Source organism: Poecilia mexicana, unplaced genomic scaffold (assembly GCF_051168715.1).
Source record: "Poecilia mexicana isolate PSO_F unplaced genomic scaffold, ASM5116871v1 scaffold_13, whole genome shotgun sequence".
Lineage (NCBI taxonomy): Eukaryota > Metazoa > Chordata > Actinopteri > Cyprinodontiformes > Poeciliidae > Poecilia > Poecilia mexicana.
In genome coordinates this window covers 1,680,313-1,702,969 of record NW_028263382.1, presented here as the reverse complement: position 1 = coordinate 1,702,969, position 22,657 = coordinate 1,680,313, and the positions used below count along the sequence as shown (strand labels likewise).

The following is a 22,657-nucleotide window of genomic DNA, read 5'->3' as shown; positions in this document are numbered from 1 at the left end:
GATGATATTTGATTGCAGAAGTAAATTTGAACATGTTTTTTCCCTGTGTTGGTGTGTCAGTATTTTTTGTACAGGATTTTTTAAATGCAGATTAGATTATGAGTTTGCTTTCTTTTCAGAGCAGTGCAAGAAGATTTTCTATCAAAGTGGGTTTTTTTGTCAAAGAGATGGTGATGACATCTTACTGAAAACAGCTCAAAGTGGCTGTTGTTTCTCTGTTAGCATGCCAAAGAACACTTTTCACACCAAAACCCAAAATGTCAACAATAAATCCTTGAAAAGGGGGAAGTCCCATTTTCTGTTTATTGTTACCATTGTCAGAAAGTGATTTTGGGTCTGTGTCCATATGTGTATACACCACAGGTCCTGGTGAGTGAGGACTCGGACGGAGAGGGAGTGGTGGCTCACTTTCCAGCCCATGACAAACCCATATCCTGCATGCAATTCAACCCTAGTGGTAAGGCCCACTTCCACAGAAACACACACACACAAAACACACACAAACGGCTGCTTTTCACGAGACGGCTTGCTTTAAAGACTTGCAGTGACACCAAAAAACAGACTGTACAACACTTTGGTTGTACAGTCCAAACTCTCTCTCTCTCTCGTGTCTTTGAGATCAGTTTCATTGCCAAAAAACGAATTGGTCAGCAAGTATAATACCAAGATAATATAATGTTGCTGACCAAACTTAGCAATTGAACTATAGATCAATTAATTTAAATCACTTCTTCCCCAGAGTAGTTTCAGAGTGTATAACAGAGCTGCTATACACTTTGAAAGAAGCAACCACAATTTAACAGCATGCCAGTCCCCAGTATTTAGGAATCATTGTGGATGTTTGGGGTCATATTGTGTGTGTGAACTCTCAGCATGTACTCCTGCCCAGCGTGTGTGTGTAAGTTAATAAAGAAGCTGCTGAGAGACGACTTTCACCCCCTGACCCCAGGAATCCCTCACTTACTGAGACTCAAGACTAACTGAGCAGCTCTGTCTGAGAAGGAAAAGGATTAAATATGGACAAAGACTGACCACAGATGGTTGTCTAGACTCTATTCCTCTCATCAAAAATCAAAAACACATCCCAGGTCAGAAAAGTTAATTTTGAAGAACTTGATCAGGACATATTTTCTTCCCATGAAAGAGCTGTGGATTGTACATCTTCCTAGTTGTGGAATCTCTATCACAGTACATGAATAGGAACCATTGCTTTTTTAAGGATGTCTTTAGTTGAGCAGGGTCATGTTTCATTTACACTTCCAAGGTTTTTACAAACAAACCATAATGCTAAAGGATGCAAACTTAGATGCATTTCTGTAGATATTTAGAAGTTCTTGAATGAATGTATCTGAAATATAAAGGAGCCATATTCCACTGTGGATTTGTATCTTCTTTGTTCATTGCAACATTCACACCTTTCAGCCAGATGTCGTGTCTTTGAGATCAGTTTCATTGCCAATAAACCGGACCAAAAACCCATATAAAGGAGTTTGGACTTAATGGAACCAACTCCAGATGAACCCATGGATGACTGATGATCTGGTGGTGAATTTCCATAAATTCTAGAATATCTGGAATGTTCATAACACTCCAGGATGGACTGGGATCCAGATCTAACAGACTGATTTGTTGGACTGCCAGTAGGAGAACTGGAACCTGCTCATATTGAACTTGTGCTTCCTTCCATGCGCCACTGACATGGAAGGAAGTTCAAGCTCATCATGACGAAAATAATAGTGTTAGACTAAAGAGGAAATGATGAAATGACTCAAACTAAGTCTGGAAAGCTCAAGTGTTTTGGCTGGGAAGAGTTATAAAACCTTAGTGGCTTGTGTGTGTTAGAGGCTCTGTGAAGGGTGAACCAGAGGCTGCCAGCTTTTGGTGTGGTGCCTAGCACTCTGCGGCGTTGCATTGGATTTGTGTATCTATTCCTAGCGGTGTAATTAGAGGGACGCACATGAAGTGCAGTGGCAAAGTGCTCCTTTAACAGCTGCACCGAGTGTGCTTGTTTTCTTTTGCGTCTCGTTCTTTCTAATCATCCTCAATGATCCTTGACTTGATTATTAGGTGCATTGCCAAGTTCAAAATGTCCTCGTGTTTTCATTCCAGAGATGTTGAGGATTTGATATGACTGACTGGCACTAGATGGAGTGATTGATTCAGCCTTCATGCTCCACTCTGAGCTATTAAATGTCTTTCTGCAACAATCTCATTCAGACTGATAAGGATTTAGTGCTTTGCTTGGTTATCAAGTTTGTAACACTACAAAGTGAAGATATCCGTATCAACTGATAGACCAGCCTTTCAAACATAAAAATCACATTAACATCTTCCAAAATCTTTCTTAATGAATTAAAGTAACATTTGTTCTGCAAGTTGTGCCTCCATGTGTCACAGAATACACAAATTCTATTTTTGTTTCAGAAATGCTTGTTTTACTTCTTTCTCAACTCACCCTATTTACTATAATAAGTCTAAAATTATTGTAAAAAATTCTTTAAGCATTCAGTAATGTAATTAATAAAAAATAATAAGTATGTAATATTTAAGTGATAAAAAATATTTAACACCATAGAAGTCACACATGTGACCAAATTATTCTTTTGCTTGCAGTCCATTGTGCTTGCCATTAAATGATATAACAATATTCGTGGTTGTCCGAGATATTTGGGGGACGATTTTTAAAATTAACAGAAAAATTGTGACAAAAATGCCAATAGCCTCTACATCTGGTGCAGCTTCTGTCACACAGTTTCTTTTTTTGTTTTTTCTATTGATGGATCAAAAAGCATAAGAGAAAAGGAGACACATTTTGTAAAACATCAGGTCATCCTGTTACAAGCATGATGCACATGTGTTGTTTCCATCTCTGATTTTCAGTGTGTGTTTGTATTGGGATTAATAATAAAAATACTATTCCACTTTTACCATGTCAACATGTGTTATCCTACTTTTGCTGCAATTTCATTGCTTTGTTCTATTTAATTTTCTTTTCTATACTGAAGGAAAAGAAAATACCTGGATATTTGGTGCACTATAAATGTTCAGTGAGTTCATCCTAATGGCTTCAGGGCCATATAGTAGGCTCTCATTATTGAGTTGATTGAGTTGCGTCTCGTTCTTTCTAATCATCCTCAATGATCCTTGACTTGATTATTAGGTGCATTGCCAAGTTCAAAATGTCCTCGTGTTTTCATTCCAGAGATGTTGAGGATTTGATATGACTGACTGGCATGTAATGTAATGATTACATTGTTCTTGCTTTTATTCCTTTGTGAGAACACATACATGTATGGTATAGACCATAGGTGGGCAATCCTGGTCCTCGAGGCCCGGTGTCCTGCAACTCTTAGACATCTCCCTGGTCCAACACAGCTGAATCCAATAGCTGAATCACCTCCTAAGTGCAGTCAGATTCTCCAGAGTCCTGCTAATGACCTCATTATTTGACTTGGGTGTGTTGAAGTAGAGACGCATCTAAAAGTTGAGGAGACCGGCCCTCGAGGCCTGTAGTTACCCTCTCCTGGTATAGACAGACAGTATCTCAGTGTTGTAACTCTGATGCTGATGAATCTTTCTAAACATTTGTAAAAAGAACCTGTTTAACCTGGTTTTCAAATAGTGCATGCTACAGTTTCATATGCGGTCCTGGAACCGGCCATTAAAACCTAAAGCAAATGTGCAATACTGTGATGTGAAACAAGGACGGCGTATTGGGATTCCAGCATAACCCTTCCACATCTGTTGATGTAATATGAGTTGGGACCTCTGATTATTCTACAGCTTTTTCAAGACTGTCCCATTTTGCAGGGTAATATTTTAAAACTACCCCAAACTTTGTATTAGGGCAGAGAAGGAGTCATTCAAAATCTGAGCAAATTAGATCAGACTTTGAAAAGGTTTCTCTCACTTTGTTGGATGTTGTGAAGGTTTTTTTTCTTTGCTGTGGAAATAAACTTACAATAATTGAGCTGTCCTCTGAAACGTTCTCTGATTCTTTTGGCCACAGAAACAACCTTGAAACTCCCAAGATACTTACTACTCGCTTATAGTAACAAATCTGTTCTACTTGTTTTAATGATGAAGAAATGAAGGAGAAATTTTAAGTCCTAAAATAACTTGGAAACAAGTACCTTGAAATAAAAGCCAGTAAAAAAAAAAAAAAAAACTGTTAAAATTATACATTTCCCTCTGTGATTGAAGTATATTCATTCACTCATTCATTCAATCATGAATCCAGTAGGTAACTGTAAATTTAACATGCTTTTCTGAGTAGTAAAAATAACAAAAATGTCAGATCTCAGATATAACTGTACATTCATCCTAATGTGGAGAAAAGTCTGTTTCATTATCTTTTTCAGACTCATGAAACTGTATTTTTTAGCCATCTAGATGTTCTGAATATGGAAGTTTTGAATATCCCATCAAAGCCCTGGGTAATGGCAGATGAATCAGGGCTGAATTTCTCCCCACACGGAACTGTCCCATAAACCATATTCCTGGTTTAGTAACATGCCGGTCTAATGAATAGCCAGGCCTGTCGTGCCTGACCATTGAGGCAGCTGTGCCATGAAGGCAGCTCTCCGTGGTGTAATAACTCCTTCGCTGCATCTTACTGATGTGTGAAAAAAACCAGACTGCCGCTGAAAAAACGCTCAACCCACATGCACATGTTGAACACGAGGGGAATTCCCATACACAAGCAGCCTGACTCAGCCACACACTTCTAGCCACACATTTAGCTTGGATTGAGTTGTGTCTTCACACCAAGATAGTAATTAGCACTCACAGCTGCCTCACATGTGATTTACAGTCAGTACTGTGGAGGAATACTGTTGACTTTTTCCAGCTCTGTCTTGGAAAGGAAACGTTGTGACCTTTGTAATGTTGCAGAGTTTTTTATAAAGACTGACAGTTTTTTTTTTTTTTTTAAGTTACTACTTTTGTTAGAAATGCTACCTTGTCATCTAGTCTTCAGTGGGATGACCTACTGGCTTTAATAGCAGAGAGAAAAAAGAAAATTAGATGTTCATTTTCCATAAAGTAAATTGCTATATGTATTCACTGGTAGACATGATGTGGTTTCTACACCAGACACCTCAGCAGTGTAGAGTTACTAAATACCCATACAGTTGTGTCCAACTGGGACAACATCAAGAGGAAAAGCAGCTTAAGTGAGGCTACAGTTTAAAATTTGTTCAAACCGAGAGTCAAACTCAGGCAATATTTTCCAAAAGAGGAAGAGATAACTTTGCCATTTTTTTTAGTGTAGATGGATATTTAATATTTTTATGCTATTGAATAATTCAGTTGGATATTTAATATCATTTATAATTTAAGATTTTTTTTTGTTTCTGAATAATTCACGTCATGTAAAAAGTAAAACAGAAGAACAACTTTTAAACAACACATAGAGTATTTAGTGAAGATTAAACTGACTCCCACATTCTTCCCATTTAAAGTAACTGAAATAATACCTTGGCTTATGACATGATGACTAGAAGATGTTCACCTATCGTTTTGAAGGATGTTTTCGCCTTTTAGACCCTGGTATGCTTTGCTCTTGGCTGCTGAAATAAAAATTGAACACCATGGTATGATCTTCAGAAACAAAATACACTAGCTGTGTTTCCATCGACCATATAATTGCACAAATTAGAATCACAAAAATACATTTGTTCAGAGCAAATAAAAGAAAAAAACTCAAGTTTTTCACTAAAATGATGTATTAGGATAATTTGTTTTCTTGGCTGTACCGTAATTTGCATGTTTCGGAAAATTGCAATGGAAACACTTTTTTGCATCACATGAGTTATATGATCAACAACCGGTTGTTAATTCTAGTGGAAAAGACGAAGAAGACAGAAGTGGTAGGAGAATGATGGCACGGCGTGCTTCTTAAAGACTTATCGTGTGAACAAACTTGTTCACTTGTGATTTTAATTGTGTTTCTTATTTAATGGAATTACTGCAATTCCAAAATTGTGTTCTAAGATATTATCAAGAAAATATTTGACATTATCAAGAAATGTTTGGCACATTTGTAATGGAAACACAGCTAGTGCAGCTATTTACGAGTCTGGTGCAAACTGAATAGAAGTCTCAAAAGAAAACACACGGTCCACTTTATGAGACATAGTTTACGAGTAGAAAATATTTACAGCAACTATCAACATACCCAAGTCTGGCCCTCCAAAAGGTTTTTTACTGAGAGCAGACTGCAAGATGTTAAAAGAAGTCAAAGAAACCCTAAAATGTAATTTGCACAGCAGGCTCTTATTATAACTGATGTTTAAGTGCATGCTTCAATCAAACTTTCATGGAAAGTGAAAAAGAGAAAACTGTTATTCTCTCTGCCAGAGAGAACGTAGACAAAGTTCAGATGTATGAAAGAGTGTGCACTCACCTTTCCTTTATACACATCACCATTTGTGTGAAATAGAGCACAGCTGCTGGTGTAATATTGGCCCACCTGTCATAAATACATATGTAAATTAGTTTAAATACCTGGAAGACTGCCACTGTCCCAAGAACCATGGCAATGGTTCCTACTTGTGGTAGTATAAATAGTTCTAATAATAATATTAATATACTTCATTTAAAAGGTGCCTTTATGTAAAAAAAATCCTCTTTTACTAAGACGTGATGGAGTGATGATCTATGTTAGTCTTTATATTTAAGACATATCTGGCTGTCAAAAAATATAAATGTTATTCAGCTAGATTAATACAATGGTGAAGATGTGAACTATTTTGTTTGATGTTGATATGGAGAGTTGAAACTTAGTGAACTTTTTTCTAGGACCAACAACTGTGACTGATTGAGACGTCAGTTTACCAGAAGCAAATAAAATTTTAAGAAACCATGTAAATGCAAGAGGATTACCTCCGTAGCCTCACTGTTTGTCTGCTCAAAGAAGGGATCAGGATTGAATCTGTTGATTAGAGTAGTTTGTTTAAGATATTTTTTTAAATTGGCCAACAAATAGCCCTGTGTTAAAAAAAAAAGTAGCTGCTGTGAGCAGGTTTTTGTTCTTGCGAACAGTCTCCTCGCCTGTGACAGTTTGCAGTAGAAACCTCTCTCCTCTTAAAACAACTCCCAGCAGGAAGTGTGCAAATATGTAAATGCTGCATAAAAATGGACCTAAGTGGTGTGTTTTCCACTTAAGTTGATGAAAGAACAAGCCTGAAGCTCTACCTTGAGAACCAGTCATGCTTTGTGAACTTGACCGCTACGGTGCTTGCCTTTGTGTCGGCACAGCTTTAAAGCTAGGTGACTTTTACCCTGTTAAAAAGACCGGCATTCCAGCAACGGAATATCAAACTAATAGCAGCTTGTCAGCAAGGTTAGCCACACACAAACACCTTTTTTTCATATCTATTAACATTGAAGTGCTCACAGGTGGTCTGCCTGTGGAGCATGTAGAAAAACACAACCCTTGGTTTCAGCCCACTGTACATCAAATGAACCATGAGAAGCCCCTTACTCTGATGTTTTCTTTGCTTTTCCTTTGTAGCTTTCATCTTTTGGACTGGAGTAACAGTTTAAAGTGAAAGTACGGCATATGCCAATTTATAGATTAGAATCTTTTGTATTCATGTAAATAAAACTTTAGAATCTTGTCCATTTGCCTTTGAATTGATTTGAATTTTTCAGGAATTTAAATAGACACCATTTTAACACCAACATGTGTTGATCATTTGTTAAAATAGATTTGCAATTAGTCTGACTGCACTCCTTCTGCTGTATTAGGAATACATAATTTTGGCCTTTTGGTTTCCCTAACCCTTACCCTGAAACCTACTCATATGCTCTTACATGAGTAAGAGCTGCTCATATGTACATTTGTGGTTTCTTTGTTGCATTGTTGGCTAAATTAATTCTAGCTGAAGCAGATGATGCTTACTAAGCAATATATTGTGTTTATCTTCTCTTACCAGGATAAATCTTACATACTTCCTGAGTGAACATCAAAGATTTAAGTAAGATTTTATTGGTTATGTTTTCAGATATAGAGGTTGAATATGGGGCCTTGCTCATATTCAAGGCCTCATATTCATGAATTTCTGGGGAAAAACATTTATTGTGAAAATATTTTATATTTCATTGTAACATCAAACTTTTGCTTCCATGGAAGAATATGGAGTGACTTTGTATTTATATCTTCATGTGTGTTCTAAAACTCAGAAAGCGTGTCTTAATACCATGTCAAACTATTGTGTATCTGTGTTCATTGACAAATGAAGTAGCTTTAGCTACAGCATTACATTCCCAGCACCTATGGTTTGTTGACCATTTTAGCCAGGCTGTAGTAGATGCTTTTTAAAAAATATTAAAAATTCTGCAACAATGCAATTCTGAAGCACCATATAAACTGGACATATGTAGAACTCCCACTTGATTTCATGCTCATCTATGCAAATGCTCTGTCTTCACTTAAGAAGGTTGACTTACCTTAGCTGTCAACTGAATTTTGAACATTCAATACATACCTTGTATATATGGAGAACTCTGTGGATTTTACATTCTTCATGCCCATAATCATGCACCACAAAATAGCACTTTGAGAGGTCGCTGTAGCATTTTTATGTTACACTGACCTCTTGCTTATTTTTGTTTTTCCACTTCTGTTTTACCTTTCTGTGCCACCCTCTTGTTCCATCTGCAATTGTTATGCAGAAAGCTCTTTCAACCACTTTGTAAATGAATGTCCTGTCCACTATTAATGGGGCTTGAGCACATGTTTTCTGTTTGGATTGACAGAGATGGGGCAGTACAGCTTGCAGCGAAACACAACAAAAGACTCAGTTCTAGGAGAGGGGTCACAGAAACTAAAAACAGACATTTATGGAAATGATTATTCAATTTTCCTCATGTTCCCTATGCATGCATGTCTTACGCACATGGCAAATTAGAGGTCATCTCTTTCATTTCGTCTAAGTGCGTGTGCCAACAATTTCTAGTTGTAAATCATCACAAATAACACTCTAACGTATAGGACAAGGTGTTATAAATAGGATGTGTCAAACCATGTTCTGGCCAGCCTCTGGTTTCCCCGAAACCCTGTCTTTTCAGCCGCCGAGTGGCTCAGCTACTTTTTAATTTGGCCTTCCTGCGGGCTAACCGACTGACGCCTCTCGGTGAGCGCATCTGTATTTCAACACTGCCGCAAAATCCCCAATCCTTGGGCTCTGACACTCACAAAGCTCCAGCCTCTTTGAGCCTTTACTTTTTTTTGGGCCCTAACTGCAGCATCAACAAAAGAGAAATACCAGCTCAGGCCAGAAATCAGCAGCCAACTTTCATCCATTGGAAAGCCAGAGGGCAGACTGTGCAGCCACTAGGAGGGCTGGGCTTGACCAAAACAGAGAGCAGAGGAGAACTAAAAGAAGGAGTGGAGCGTGGGTGAGGGAGGCTTTGAGAGCGAGAGGAAGCTCCCAGATAAACAGACCGCAGCGCCTCAATTCCTAATCACCCCGCGCTTCCGTTTCCAGACTCTATAATTAGAAGGGCCCCGTTCCTTTTTTCTGTGTATCCCCAGTTGACGCAAATGCTTCTTGTGGCTTGGCACCTCGTTTGGGGTGTGGGTTTGAAGAGTTTACAGGCCCTGGGCCTTAGTTCTCTGCCTTTCTGGTCGCTGTGATACAGCATGAAAAACTAACCACTGTCTCAGTCCACACTTTGCTTGGCTCCACTCGATAATATACATGACCCTACTGCTTATCCCTTCTACCTCCCTCATTCCACCTCTGTATTATCTTTAGAGAATTTCTCAAAAAAGAAAGCTTTTAACAGTTAACGAATGTGCCAAATTTATTAGACGTCTTCATATTTCTTCATGTTTAAGGGCGTTGGGGAGTGTTTTCCATCTCCCTTGCACATGTTGCTGAATCCTTTTAATCTCTTGCCATTCCAGCCTCCTCTTTTCACTTTTGACGTGCCACCCAATAAAGCCTGGCCACTAATTAAAACCTACTGCCGCTTCCACGGAATAGATTCCAAGTGGAACAACTCATAGGAAAAGGACAAATTATTTTAGTATTACTTGTGTCATTGAATCCTCAGAATGACAGAGGCTGGCCAGTTGTTAGTCTCCATCAGTGATATGGTTTCACCGTTCTGTTGAAAGCTTCAGGCTCTGGGTTTGGGCTTGTGTCTGAACTGCCTTTTTTCTGGCCAAACCAGTTCAGATCTGGGTTTGTTCTGGTGTGGTTTGTTGAGCATGTTGTTTATGGTGAGGGCCTATACTTTCTGCAGTTTGACGAGCTTCAAATAAAATGGGGCTAAATGAATGGGCCTGTCAGTGTTGGTTACACTTGTGCTGTGCTGTGGTTCAGTGTTTTAGTGATTTCCAGTGTGCATGCACACAGCCATGGTGATCCTTGATGAGTAGATGCTTGGATGCTCTCCTTCGCAGATACTTATCATCTTGTCTTCCCTTACAGGAACACACGATTTGAGCCCTGCACTTAACCAAACCGAGCTATCATGTGAGAGAAAGCTGGCTTTTATGACAGGAGCAAACGATAGCTGGTTTAATGGACTTGTTTGTTTGTTTTAAAAGACACAATAATTCTGTCATACTGTCTAGTGTCTGTCCTGCAGACTTGGTAGAGTTGGCAGACTTTGTGTGGCCCACTCCAAGGAGTAAAACTGAAATAATATTTTACCTTACCAATTTTAGCAGGTCTACTTAGGTTTTCTCAGTCGCTTTGCTGCATTTCTTGAATAAGTTTTGATATTTGCAAAACAGTAAGTGCATTTCTCAAAACAATTTGTACAAACAGCAAAACAGCATGGATTACCCCCAGAATCTGCTTCCTTAGTTTATCACTCAAAAGTAAAAATCTGTCTTAATGAACACGTCAGTGCTTCAGAATGTCAAGTCTTTGTTTCATTGTTTGGATATGAAAGTCATATTGATTAGTCATGTGAGTATAGCTGTGCACTCTGGAGGGATGTTGTGTTGGGAACTATAGCTAAAGTTTTGATGTAAAATCTAATGGTGGGAGATCAATGCGAAGATGCTGGACAAAATTCACATGTATGCTTTTACTGTAATTTGTTGACAGAATACTGGGTTTCCCCCCAGAAAACTTGCTAAGCCTGGTGGTTGTGGCAGTCCACAGAGATGTTACGTTGGCAGGAAACGTAAAGTATTGCTGGGTAAATATGTTACTGAAAGATAAATTAAAAGATTTTAAATTGTTTAACATTTAAATTTAAGATTTTAAGGAGCTAACACGTTTACTTTGTAAAAGTTCAAAGAACAATCTTCATTGTTAGATTGTTTTGTTACCATAGCAACAATCTGATGCTCTAAGTATAATCTTTGAGTTTTAGCTGTTCATTAATGCATCTTAGTAAACTACAATTACATTTGACTGTTCAGTCAGTTAAACTAGGCACCCTCTCCCAGATTTCATTAAATTCATGGTGAAATCCTGTTAGTGGTGCTGATGTTTGGAGCAAGACAGACCCCCAAATCAAATTCTGCTCAAGGCCTCGTACAACCTTGGACTGGCTCTGCATGATGAGCTAAAGCTGCATGATGCACTGTGCTGTATCCAACACAGTGCATCTCTGCTGCTGGATACAGAGGGAAATATAGGCTATATGAGCGATCCGCGCCAGGGTAAACTTCAGAGATCAAGCCACGACAGCGCACGAGGAGGCCAACGCGCAGAGTCACCAGCGGTCTGATTGGTTCATGCTCCCTGTTCAATGCATCAACTATTAAAAACTATAAAAACTATAAACCCATCTTTCTTTCAGGAATAATTCTGAAAGAAATTCCTGAAATTTCTTTCAGGAATAGGCTAATATTATTTAGCCTAATAAGCCTAAATAATATTAGGCTTATTAGGCTAATAAGCCTAATAAGGCTTATTAGACAGCCTTATTAGTCTGTCTAATAAGGCAGACTGCTCACTGCAGTCTGCCTTATTAAAAAAATAAAATAAAATAAAAATTATGATAATAATAATATATAATTCTTTTTTAAACACAAAAACGCACAACGCTTACCCTGGTTGGGGAGCATGTAAATCATGGTGACGTGCCAGGCCTATAGTACACTGGGGGAAACCCTGGAATGTGCCACTGCAATACCGAAAGGGAAAGACAGACATTCAGAGAACTGAAAAGGAAAAAAAAAATCAAAAATAGAAATGGAAACATTACTTAAGAAGATTTCCTTAAGTAAAACGGTGCATTCAGTGTGTAGTAATTCAGTGCAATCTTCTTATAATTTACTTCTCCATGCTGAGAAAAGTTCCTCAATGGGGTTCAGGAATGAAGTGTGGAACGAGAGGAACTCCATCAGCATCTTGTCGGGTCACACAGCATATCCTGATGATGCGGAGAGGTGGAATCTGGCACTATGTCCTCACTGATGGACATAGTGCACTCTCCTCACAGAGTGCTGCCTCTTCTTCTGTTTTGCCTCCTAACATTCCACAGCCTTACTCCTCTTCCTCTTTTTCTTCTCTCTGTCTGTTCGAGACAGAGAGAAGTCTTAAATATTTGAAATTATTTTAAATAAATCCAGGATTTATATTGTGGATTTCTTATCTAAATGTAAGGAAGTGCTAATGCTAAAATCTACTGAAAATGTTTTGTTTAGGTTTTTACATTAATCCTTTTCCATAAAGAATTACGTTTTTTTTTTAGACCATAAACTGTGTTCTAAAGAATATTGTTCATACTGGTGCCATTAGGTTTGGTTGCAACTCTTACACATCTAACCTATAGACAAAATTGCAATGACACTTGTGGAGGTCAAATGCAAGCTGCCAATTTTTGTATGCCAAAAATTCTCACTATTGACAGCTTACTAAGCATAGTACTATCAACAATTCTACAAAACAGCAAAAAGCTCATCAGTTGTTGTGAGGTTCCACGGGATTTCAACTCTTGATCAAAAATGACATAGTGCTTGGATCAGATACAGGAGGATAGATTGTGGACAACCAAAAGAATTATGTTGACACCAGTTAATTATTTGTAATGCTGTCACTGTGCTTGTTGTAGGAATGCTCCTGGTGACAGCCGACACGCTGGGCCATGACTTCCATGTCTTCCAGATCCTCACCCACCCTTGGGCTTCCTCACAGAGTGCTGTTCACCATCTCTATACCCTGCACCGGGGGGAGACCGAGGCCAAGGTCTGACACACAAACACAGACACAACTCTAATCGTTAAATTCATATTTGAACAGAGTGCATCAGTTATTCTGTTTGTGACTATGTGGAATTCCAGTTCTGCTGTCTAAGTAATTAAAAGGAGAAATCTGTTAAACTACACTGCAAAAACACAAAATCTTACCACTTATTTTTGTCTAGCTTCTAGTTTAAATATCTTAGTTCACTTGAAATAAGACAAACATAACTTTTAAACATGACAAATAATTTTGTCTTAAGTGATACAGATAAAAAAGTAGTAGCTTCACTGGCAGATTTTTTTTTACTTCAAATGGAAAAAAACCCCATCTTGTTATAAGTGAAAGAATCTGCCAGTTGAACAGTTTTTGTCTGTATTCAACATTAATCACTTAAAGCTCGATTCACACAGCATGACTTTTTAGTCCCGATTTTCTCCTTATGACAGTCTTAGAACATTCGGCATTCTAAGATTGTCGCTTGCTATAATCGTTACCGATCGTCCTGCCATGTGTGGTGTGTTTAGACTGATCGGATGCAGTCGGCAGAAAGCGAGGACCACTCTGATCTGAAGTCCGGGATATTCAACATGTTGGATGTCATAGATTATTGCAGCATGTGTGGTGTTCCCCAACTAAGAGTGAGAATGCAACCCATTGAATGTGACAGGTAGACAATCAGCGTGGTGATATAAGCACAGAGGGGAATCTCAAACAAAAAGCATCTCATATGGCACAACTGAGAGTCTGGTGGATATGTGGAAACAACGTGAATGTTTATTCAGATATTTCGTGCAAGGAATATCAAGAAAAATGGTGGGGTTTTACAGAATCTTCTGACTGAGGCCTGAAAGTTGGTGAATAAAATGGGTTCATGTGTGGTGTGTTGGTCCTGCCATGTGGCTGGGTACCACACATGGTACGATCCAACCCGTTATACCTAAGATTTTTTATCGGCTCGTGTGTGGTCTCAGGATTTGAAAATCGACTGACAATCATAAAATCATACTGTGTGAACTAGGCTAAGGATAAGCCTGTATGTCGTATTGAAAAGGCGTCTACCTTTAAATTATTTTTGTCTTATTTCAAGTGCACTAAGATTTTTTCACTAGAAACTAGACAAAAATACTTGACAAGATTTTTGTAATTTTTGTAATTTTGCAATGCATAGTCATCTTACAGACTTTTTAGTGTTTGCTTGATCTATTAAAATCCAATCTTTCATTTTTCAGAAGTCAATCAATCAATCATAGTTTATTTGTATAGCACATTTCAGCAACAATGCACTTTAAAATGCTTGACATCACAAAAACACAAAAATAAAAAGTAATAAAAACAACATGCAGTTGTAAATCTTAAACTGACAAATACTGATATTGGCCAGTACTGTACATCTGTATATCTCTACCTTTGATTGTATCATCACATAGTTTTGCAGTGTGAACTGGTGCACATGTATATAATATTTAATATTTTGACTATTGACTCTTGGTTTCACTTTATTCTCTCATTTTCAGGTTTTTTAATAGGTATGTTACCTATTCCTAAAATAATTATATATTAAGTTAAAAAATATATTCTAACATGTGTCAGTGTGACTATATCAGAGATAGGAAACATATTGCATTTGATGTTACAGTAACGTGCTACAAAGTTGTGTAATACAATCTATTTCCTTTAGTTGCATTCAATAAGATGAATATTAGCAACCACAGTATTGAGCATCAGAACCATACAGAATTTCTGTTAAAAAGGTCAGAAAAACCTGGCGCCCTTTGGCTCTTTTTACATGCTGGTTGGGGGATTGAATTAGATTCTTAACCTTTTTCACACCTGTTGTACACATGTCATCCACCAAGTTCATACCTATACACTTTCTTTGTAATACTCCTTCCTGCATTTTGCCTAAGCAGTTACATGACTGGTTATATATTAGAAATGTCACTTGGTCTTTTGGAGGTCTTATAGACGTGGTGCTTGTCGGAGCCTTTCCCTGCTATGCAACAACAGGTCTGGCCTGAAGGAGTTATGTGTGAGAGATCGGGGAACATTTGATTACATGTGAGGTAGGAAGGATGTGGCTGACTGGGATTTGCCCGAAGACAACCTCTTACCAGAGTGTGGAAAGTAAAATGAACACAAGGACTATTGGTGGAAACCGTTTGTATTAGGCACCACAACCTTAGTGTAATTCAGTCTTGCACTCTCAACTCTCAACTAATAATAATTCTTTCTCCACATGTAAATGCTTACTCCATTTACAACACCACACCTAAGCACTCTAGATTTCTTATCAGTTTTGAAAATCAATACATCTTTAAAGTAGAAATCAATTATCTTATTTAAAGAAAGCATTTTTCCATCCAGCGTTTTCACTCATGGCGTGCAAAGACTTTGCAAAATAAGGTAAAGACACTTACTCAACAAAACTGCTTCAGGCCTTGTTCGGTTCAGGATTATTGACTGGGAAAACACACAATCACACACCACCTCTCACAGGCTGCCTGCAGTTCGGTCCGCTGACCGGCTGCACAGTGAGACCGCTTTGATCCGACCCGCTGTAAACATTGAATGCCAAGCTGCAGCCCAGTGCTGGGGCCAGGGGTTATCACCGCACGCTCACTTACACGCACACAAACACACAGCCGCACTATGAAGCACAGTGGAGAGTGATAAAGTCTTCAGTTAGGTGGGTGGAGAGACGCCTTATCTGTCTCCAGCAACCAAACATGCGACCGGCTGCCAGTGACCCGAGGCCAGGTAAACAGACCTGCTGCTGATAACAGCTGTAAAGAGGCCGGGGCAGAGAGGAGTGTGGACGGGCATGGGGGGCCAACCAGAGAGCCCTCATCCTGGAGGTTACAGATCAGCTCCTTTACTCTAGATATCACAGTCCTGCAACATCAGTTGGGATTTTAGTAGCATGACTAAACTTGGAAGTACAGTACTACCAGGAATGCTTGTCCACCTTTTTGAAGATGTATCTTTACAGCTCACTATTCTGCATTGAGAAATGGCAACGGTTCTCTAGCATTTATATAAAAACATGGGCATGGTGACCGATAAAAGTGAAATCTGCTTCCTAAACAGTTAGATTTTTAACCCATATTTTCCATCTGCTAACCATGTACTGCATTCATTATTCTTCAAAACATGTGATGCAATGACATGATGTGCTGGGTGTCTTTATGTTACTGCTTGTCCCAGATTTAGACCAAGTACCCAACATGCCAGTTAGTTTGAGATGAACAGCTGTCAGCATGCACAAACCTTGAGTGATACTAGTAGTACTAAATATAAAGCTCCATTTATTACTAGTAGTACTGATTAAGGCATAGCATTCATAGAAGTTTATAATAAATCATTATTAACTTTGTTGTCTTTGTGACACTGATTCTTTTTAATGAAGACCAATAATGTTGCCACATTTTTCATTTGTGAGGGGATTAGACTTCTTCAATGCTTTAGTAATGGAGTGTTGTCGGCCTGCTTTCTTTCTTACTTTCTCTAAAATAAGAGTGCAACTTAAGCATCTGTCTACAACTGGGTGATGGTGCCTTACTTTTATTTCATCAGATAAAGGTACATGTTGACACTTTGAAAGACAAACTTTGCTTGGACAAGAAATTTTGTAGTACTTTAGCATTGTGTGAGATCTTATGACATGAGAAATAGTTGCACCACTTTTTGTGTCTGTGGACCTCATTCAGTGTCCTTCACTTATTTTATTTCTATTTATGTCCCTGACACACATTTCATATGTCCCAGATTTTTGCAAATCCAATCATTATACATCACCCAATTAATGGTCTGCATGTGGACTAAATCAGAGCATTCCTACTTCTGGCTTGGTAGTATTTTGTTAGTGAGTGCACATTTAAAGTACTGGGATGAATAACTGAGTAGAATACTAAATTAAACCCAGTTCTTCCAGTTTTTATTTTTCACTTGTCAAAGTGGTACATATTACATTTAAAACAATTAGGTAAAGATAGCTTTCTGAGTTTTGTAGGATTCAAAGTCTTGAACCTTGAGTTGAACTTCCTGTAGTTTGGTGACCATATTTGTCTTTGTTAGTAATTTGTTTATTTTTGACTCATTGGTCATATTTCTGTGTTCATCTTTGCCACATTCCCATCACTCCTGAAAAGGTTTCTTTCAGGTGAACAGGGACTTATAGTCTTGCTAACAAGTGTCACTGATTTTTAAGAGGATAGGCAACAGCATTAGTCATGTCATATTGACATCCTTATGTCTGTCACGGATGTCGAGTGTGTTGTGTAAAGGACTGGAGCGTGACCTTTCCAGCATCTCAGGAATGTACAAATCAACACCTCTGCATCATATGACTTAGAAACAGTTGCATTCCATCTATCAAAGATAACCTTCACCAACTCTTTGACTTCTATGCTTTCGATATGGAATCACAGCCACCTTTCAGACACTCTACCTGATCAAAATGCATTTGACGATAGAAATTTAGTCACCTATTTATAGCTGAAGCTTAGGCAGGTCTGTTGTGGTCAATTATGACACACACAAAGTAGCTCTTTATTATGTCTGAGTCATCTCTAATGGGGACAGCATAGGTGAGGCCTCCTCTTTCAGTCGTCTCTGTGAAGTAAAGTATCTGTCTGGTATGCAAAGGATGCCCCATTAACTGTCATTGCTGGGGCCAATTACCCTGTAGGACCTGGCAGAAGATTAAAAGGCCACCAGGTACAGAGCTGTCTCTCTAACTCACTCTCAGTAGTTGGACATTCCTCATAAAAACTTTCTCATGAAATTCATTTTATCCTTGTTGTATGCTGATTGATAAACGTAGATTGAGTGAAAACTACTAATCAGTCTGTCACCTAAGTCTTTAGCTCTTGGTCTTTTCTCATTTACTCTTCCCTTGGCTTGTATTGTTTCTTGTAGCCTATCTGTCTGGTTTCCTGCATGTTTAACATGCTCCATGAGATCCTATCTTGTCAAGTGTCTGCTCTTGAGTGTTTAAGGAGGAGCCCTAACAAAGGGCGCCATTACAGCTTTTGTTTTAGTCTTAGTCATTTATTTCACCACCAAACAGCCTCAAATCAGATTGTCACCTTTAGAAAATCGTCATTGCCTAATCCTCTCACCCTGTTCCATGCTGTCATGCACCTCTGGCAGATGTGTTTGTCTGCGCAGTAAACATTTTAGCCCGGTCACATTAATGTTTGCTGGAGTTTCTGGCTGTTTACCTCTGCTCTGCATATTTCTGTGGTGAAAAAAATGGCACAGAGAGGCTTTTAAACACATGCATGCTCACTACATAAAGCGCATGGTAGTTTACTAGCATTGTTTGTTCATAATAACTTGTGAAAAATCAGATGCCCATTTGTTCACCATTTCCTCTCTTAAAAATTACATTGTGCTTTAAAAACACATCAATGTCTGTTACTCAACAATTCGGTTAGCACGTGCCCAAACACATCCTGTTGTTAGTCTTTTTGCTCTCACACAATGTTGGAACCGAGCCAAATTTCCTGATTATCTTCAGTCTGAGAGGTTAAGCCCTGATGTAAACTCACTGCTTTAAACAGGACTTCAGCATAAACTGATTAGAGCTCACCACTGTTTTACATCAGCAATGAAGAAAAGTCTGTTTTAAGTTCTTCTCTTAAACTGTTCTCTTTGTTATGGGTCTTCATTATGCTCTGAAAATGTCTTACTTTATTCTAGTGTATCTGTTTGTACTAATTGAACCAATAGAAATGATTTTGAGAATTGGTGATGCAACAAACCGAATTCTGTCCTTCCTGCTTTAGCATCATCAATCATTTATATTAGGAACAGAGGTGATGTCACACTGTGTGGGAATATAATTACTTCTCACACAGGATTTTCTTATTATTTTAAAACTAAAACTAAATTATTTTAGAGTTGACCATGTGTATGCAATGCTCACCGCCTTCCTCTCTGCTACGCTACAGCTCCTTCCCCACACTGGAGCTTGTTGTGAATGCTCAGGCTGTGGTCAGTTGACAGCCCATATGCAGTTTTCCTGGAACAATAAGTTGTTGCTCCACCATTAACACATTGAGCACTGCGTACAGGAGCGTGATTGACAGCACCAAGACCCTCCTCCAGGCTTTGATTGGTTGTATCTGATCAGTAATTATGTATTTATGCAGATGACATCAGGTCCTCAGGGAGAAGGCAGAACAGCTGTATTTTTGTCACTGATCATCTGTCTCAAAATATACATAGTGACAGTTTTGACAAATATGTAAAAAACATTTGGTTTATAGATGTTTCTGAATATAATGGAATAAATGTAGCTAATGAACATTTCAGACTAAATGTTCTGATTGTAACAGGAAGTGAGTCTTTCAGGAGAAATTTTTGCAAATAAATGTACTGCATTCTTTATGTTAAAATAGCGTAGTTTTTTTTTTTTTTTGAAGCTACAAAGTTTTATGTTTTCCAGTCATTGTCTATTGACTTCAGTCTGTTGTTTCTTCTCTCTGCCCTTTCTTTCTGTCCTGTTCGTGCACTGGGTCTGTCTGTCTGCTCAGGTCCAAGACATGTGCTTTAGTCAGGACAGTCGCTGGGTAGCCATCAGCACCCTTCGAGGCACCAGCCACGTGTTTCCAATCAACTCTTATGGTAGCGCACCCTGTGCCCGCACCCACATGTCCCCGCGGGTGGTGAACCGGATGTCGCGCTTCCAAAAAAGCGCCGGCCTGGAGGAGATCGAGCAAGAGCTGAACAGGGCGGCTGCTGTTGGCGGAGGAGGAGCTGGAGGCATGGGTGGAAGCAGCTGCATTCTGGGAGGAGGAGGCGGCATGGGCGGCCGCTGCAGTCCCATACCTGGCATGTCCAGCAGCCCCTCAGGGTCTCCACTGCATGGTAAGGAGCGGGGCGGGGTGGTGAATGTGTGGGCAACCCTTCTTCTGTTTACAGCACCAAACCATTGGGACTTCAACATTCTGTAATCCTGCTGCATCTCCTTTGTGTGAATGCTCAGATACATATTCAGATACATACTGAGTTGGACTCAGGAAAAGCCTGAATGAATCGGCCCTTTCACATGAAGGGCAACGTTTCCCTAAAACTTGATACTGAAATATTTCACTTAGAACTACTTTCTAGGTAAGGAAAATTATCTTTCTATGCTACCATGAAACATATTTCTCTGTGTGTGTGTGCATGTATGTGTTTGTGTACATACAGGCTACTCTATGTAGCTAAACAGGGTTTAACTGCCCTATTTAGGACCACTTCTGTCATATTTACTAACTTTCTGAAGACCAAAACCCAGCCCTAATACGATGGACCCCATTGTATAGGGTCAGGGGTTAGATTTGGAGGTATGCTGTGAATGAGGTTTTGGTTAGGAATAGACTAGCAAAGATTAGGTTTGGGGAAGATGTCTAAGTTGGGAATAAATGCAGTTACTAAAATGCATGAAAGTCAATACAAAGTCCTGGGTAGAAATATAAGCGTGCGTGCGTGCGTGCGTGCGTGTGGGGGCGTGTGTGTTTCCAGTTACTGATCATGACAGTAGCTCTTTTCCTGGGACTCCGCCCTGCCTTTTGGGACCTTGTCTCCCTTGTTTGTCAAACACCATTGCAGGCTGCTCACACTGTCTCTGTGTACCAAGTCACAGCAGATACACACTGATACACACATACCTTGTGCCAACTGCACTGCTTGACCCAGAGGTGTTACTCAGTGTAAAATATCACAGTTCTCATCAGTGATTGGCTTCCAGGAATAACCCTGAGCTTTGATAGCTTTGCTGTGGCCGGGGTCATGCTGGGAACTTGGTAAACACTTCAAAGAACTGAATGACTGCTAACTGACAAGTGAATAAGTTTACATAACAGGATGTATTTTATATCTTATTTTGTAACCTGATTTTATGAAGCTGGTTTTAGCTTACAGTGGAAATCATCTTTTAACCTCTTCAACTGTTTCAGTTGTAGGTGAAACTGGTGGCTCTGGGGACAGTGGGGCTGGCAGGGGAAGTTCCCCCAGACTAACATTAACCTTAGAGATATTGATGTCATCCATTCCTTAGAAATATGATTGTCTTACAATTCAACTCCACAAAACAATTTTAATGTTTAATGAATTATTCAATTATTTGAAAAAGTAAAACTTATTTACCTGCAACACATTTTTATTTCTTTTGTATTTTGTCAACATACATATTTTATTAAATATCTTAAGGTATTTAGAGCAACATGCTACAGTGCAAAACCATGCAGTTCTATCACAGTACATTTCAATATCATAATATATATATATGTTTATTTCAGTAAATCAATACAAAAAACGAAACTTTTGTGTAGGGTCATTATTCACAGAGGAACAAATTTTGAATCAATGTATATCTGTTATTTTAATGATTATTCCTTACAGCCAATCAATACCTAAAGTTTGATTTCTCAGATAATCAACAGGGAACTGAAGCCACAATTGGTCATTACTAAAAACTTGGATGCTGATGGAGTGATGTATCTGAGCACATTAATGGAAAGCTAAGTAGATGGGAAGATTATGTTACGATAGGTTACACAACGCAACTGGGATAACTACAGTCTCCAGGCTCAGAGGACTGTGAAGACCATTCAGGAGTGTGAGGGAGATTCACAGGTTTCTCTTCTCCATGGTCTAGTCTCACTTTAGCCATGAATATATTTAAACATGAAACATTCTGTTTGTTTTTGTTTTGTTTTTTTGCATTTTATTACAACATTCAGGGTTATCTTGCAAGATTTGTGAAGAGTATAATTACTGATCTACAAGCTGGAATTTTAAATGTGGTTTACTTCATGGTTTCCTGCCAGTTTGAATTTGACTACACAAAAGTGGAATGATTGTCTTCAGTCTATATATATATATTATGCTTTAGTTCATTTTAAACCATTGTAATATATTTTGTTTGAAGAGCTTCTCACTTTTACCTCCTAGCATTAAGCTGCTCCTACAGTCTGTTTTCTCTGTTCTGACTGGGACCAAAGTCTGGAACAACGGATGCAGGTTGATGTTTTTTCATATGCGTATCACAGACCTCACAGCTTTATATATCAAACATTCACATCCCTACACTTCACCTGGCAGACTGTGTCCTAGCTTCCTCTTTTCCTTCTTGTCTTTCTTGTGATGACTAAGACCTCTCTTTAACCTCCATACCAAACTACTCACATTCCTCCAAACTGAGGAATAGACCATCAAACATTAAAGGACCTCACTGGAGACTTGGTTTGGCTGCGATGAGAGACTGAGTGGCACGGGAACATCAAAGTGGAGGGGGGAACCAGGTGAAAGTGAACAAGCAAAATAATGAGGTGTAACTGAGGGAAAGCAAGAGATGGGGTACATAGGTGGGGGTTGGGGTACAGGCACAGGGAAGGAAAGATAAGTTTGTAGTAGCAGCGCTGAAAGCCAGGGTCTTGGGGAGCCTGCTCGTAAATCACACTTTTGTTTCAAAGGAAGGCATTAAGGCCACCTGTCAACAATTA

The 22,657-nt window shown here is 38.9% G+C and overlaps 1 protein-coding gene and 1 long non-coding RNA gene across 3 annotated transcripts in view; one reads left to right on the top strand and one right to left on the bottom strand.

Annotated features, from left to right (window-relative positions):
• bcas3 (BCAS3 microtubule associated cell migration factor) overlaps nucleotides 1-22,657 on the top strand; it is a 357,170-nt gene that overhangs the window by 47,940 nt on the left and 286,573 nt on the right. For both annotated transcript variants that reach the window (XM_088011438.1, XM_088011439.1), the window contains exons 13-15: nucleotides 364-457; nucleotides 13,033-13,166; nucleotides 19,703-20,036. In XM_088011438.1, coding sequence (XP_087867564.1) covers nucleotides 364-457; nucleotides 13,033-13,166; nucleotides 19,703-20,036 — 562 coding nt within the window. The remainder of the gene's footprint in view (nucleotides 1-363; nucleotides 458-13,032; nucleotides 13,167-19,702; nucleotides 20,037-22,657) is intronic.
• The window catches only part of LOC148155655 (uncharacterized), a 233,950-nt gene that overhangs the window by 168,342 nt on the left and 42,951 nt on the right, over nucleotides 1-22,657 (bottom strand). The window lies entirely within an intron of this gene.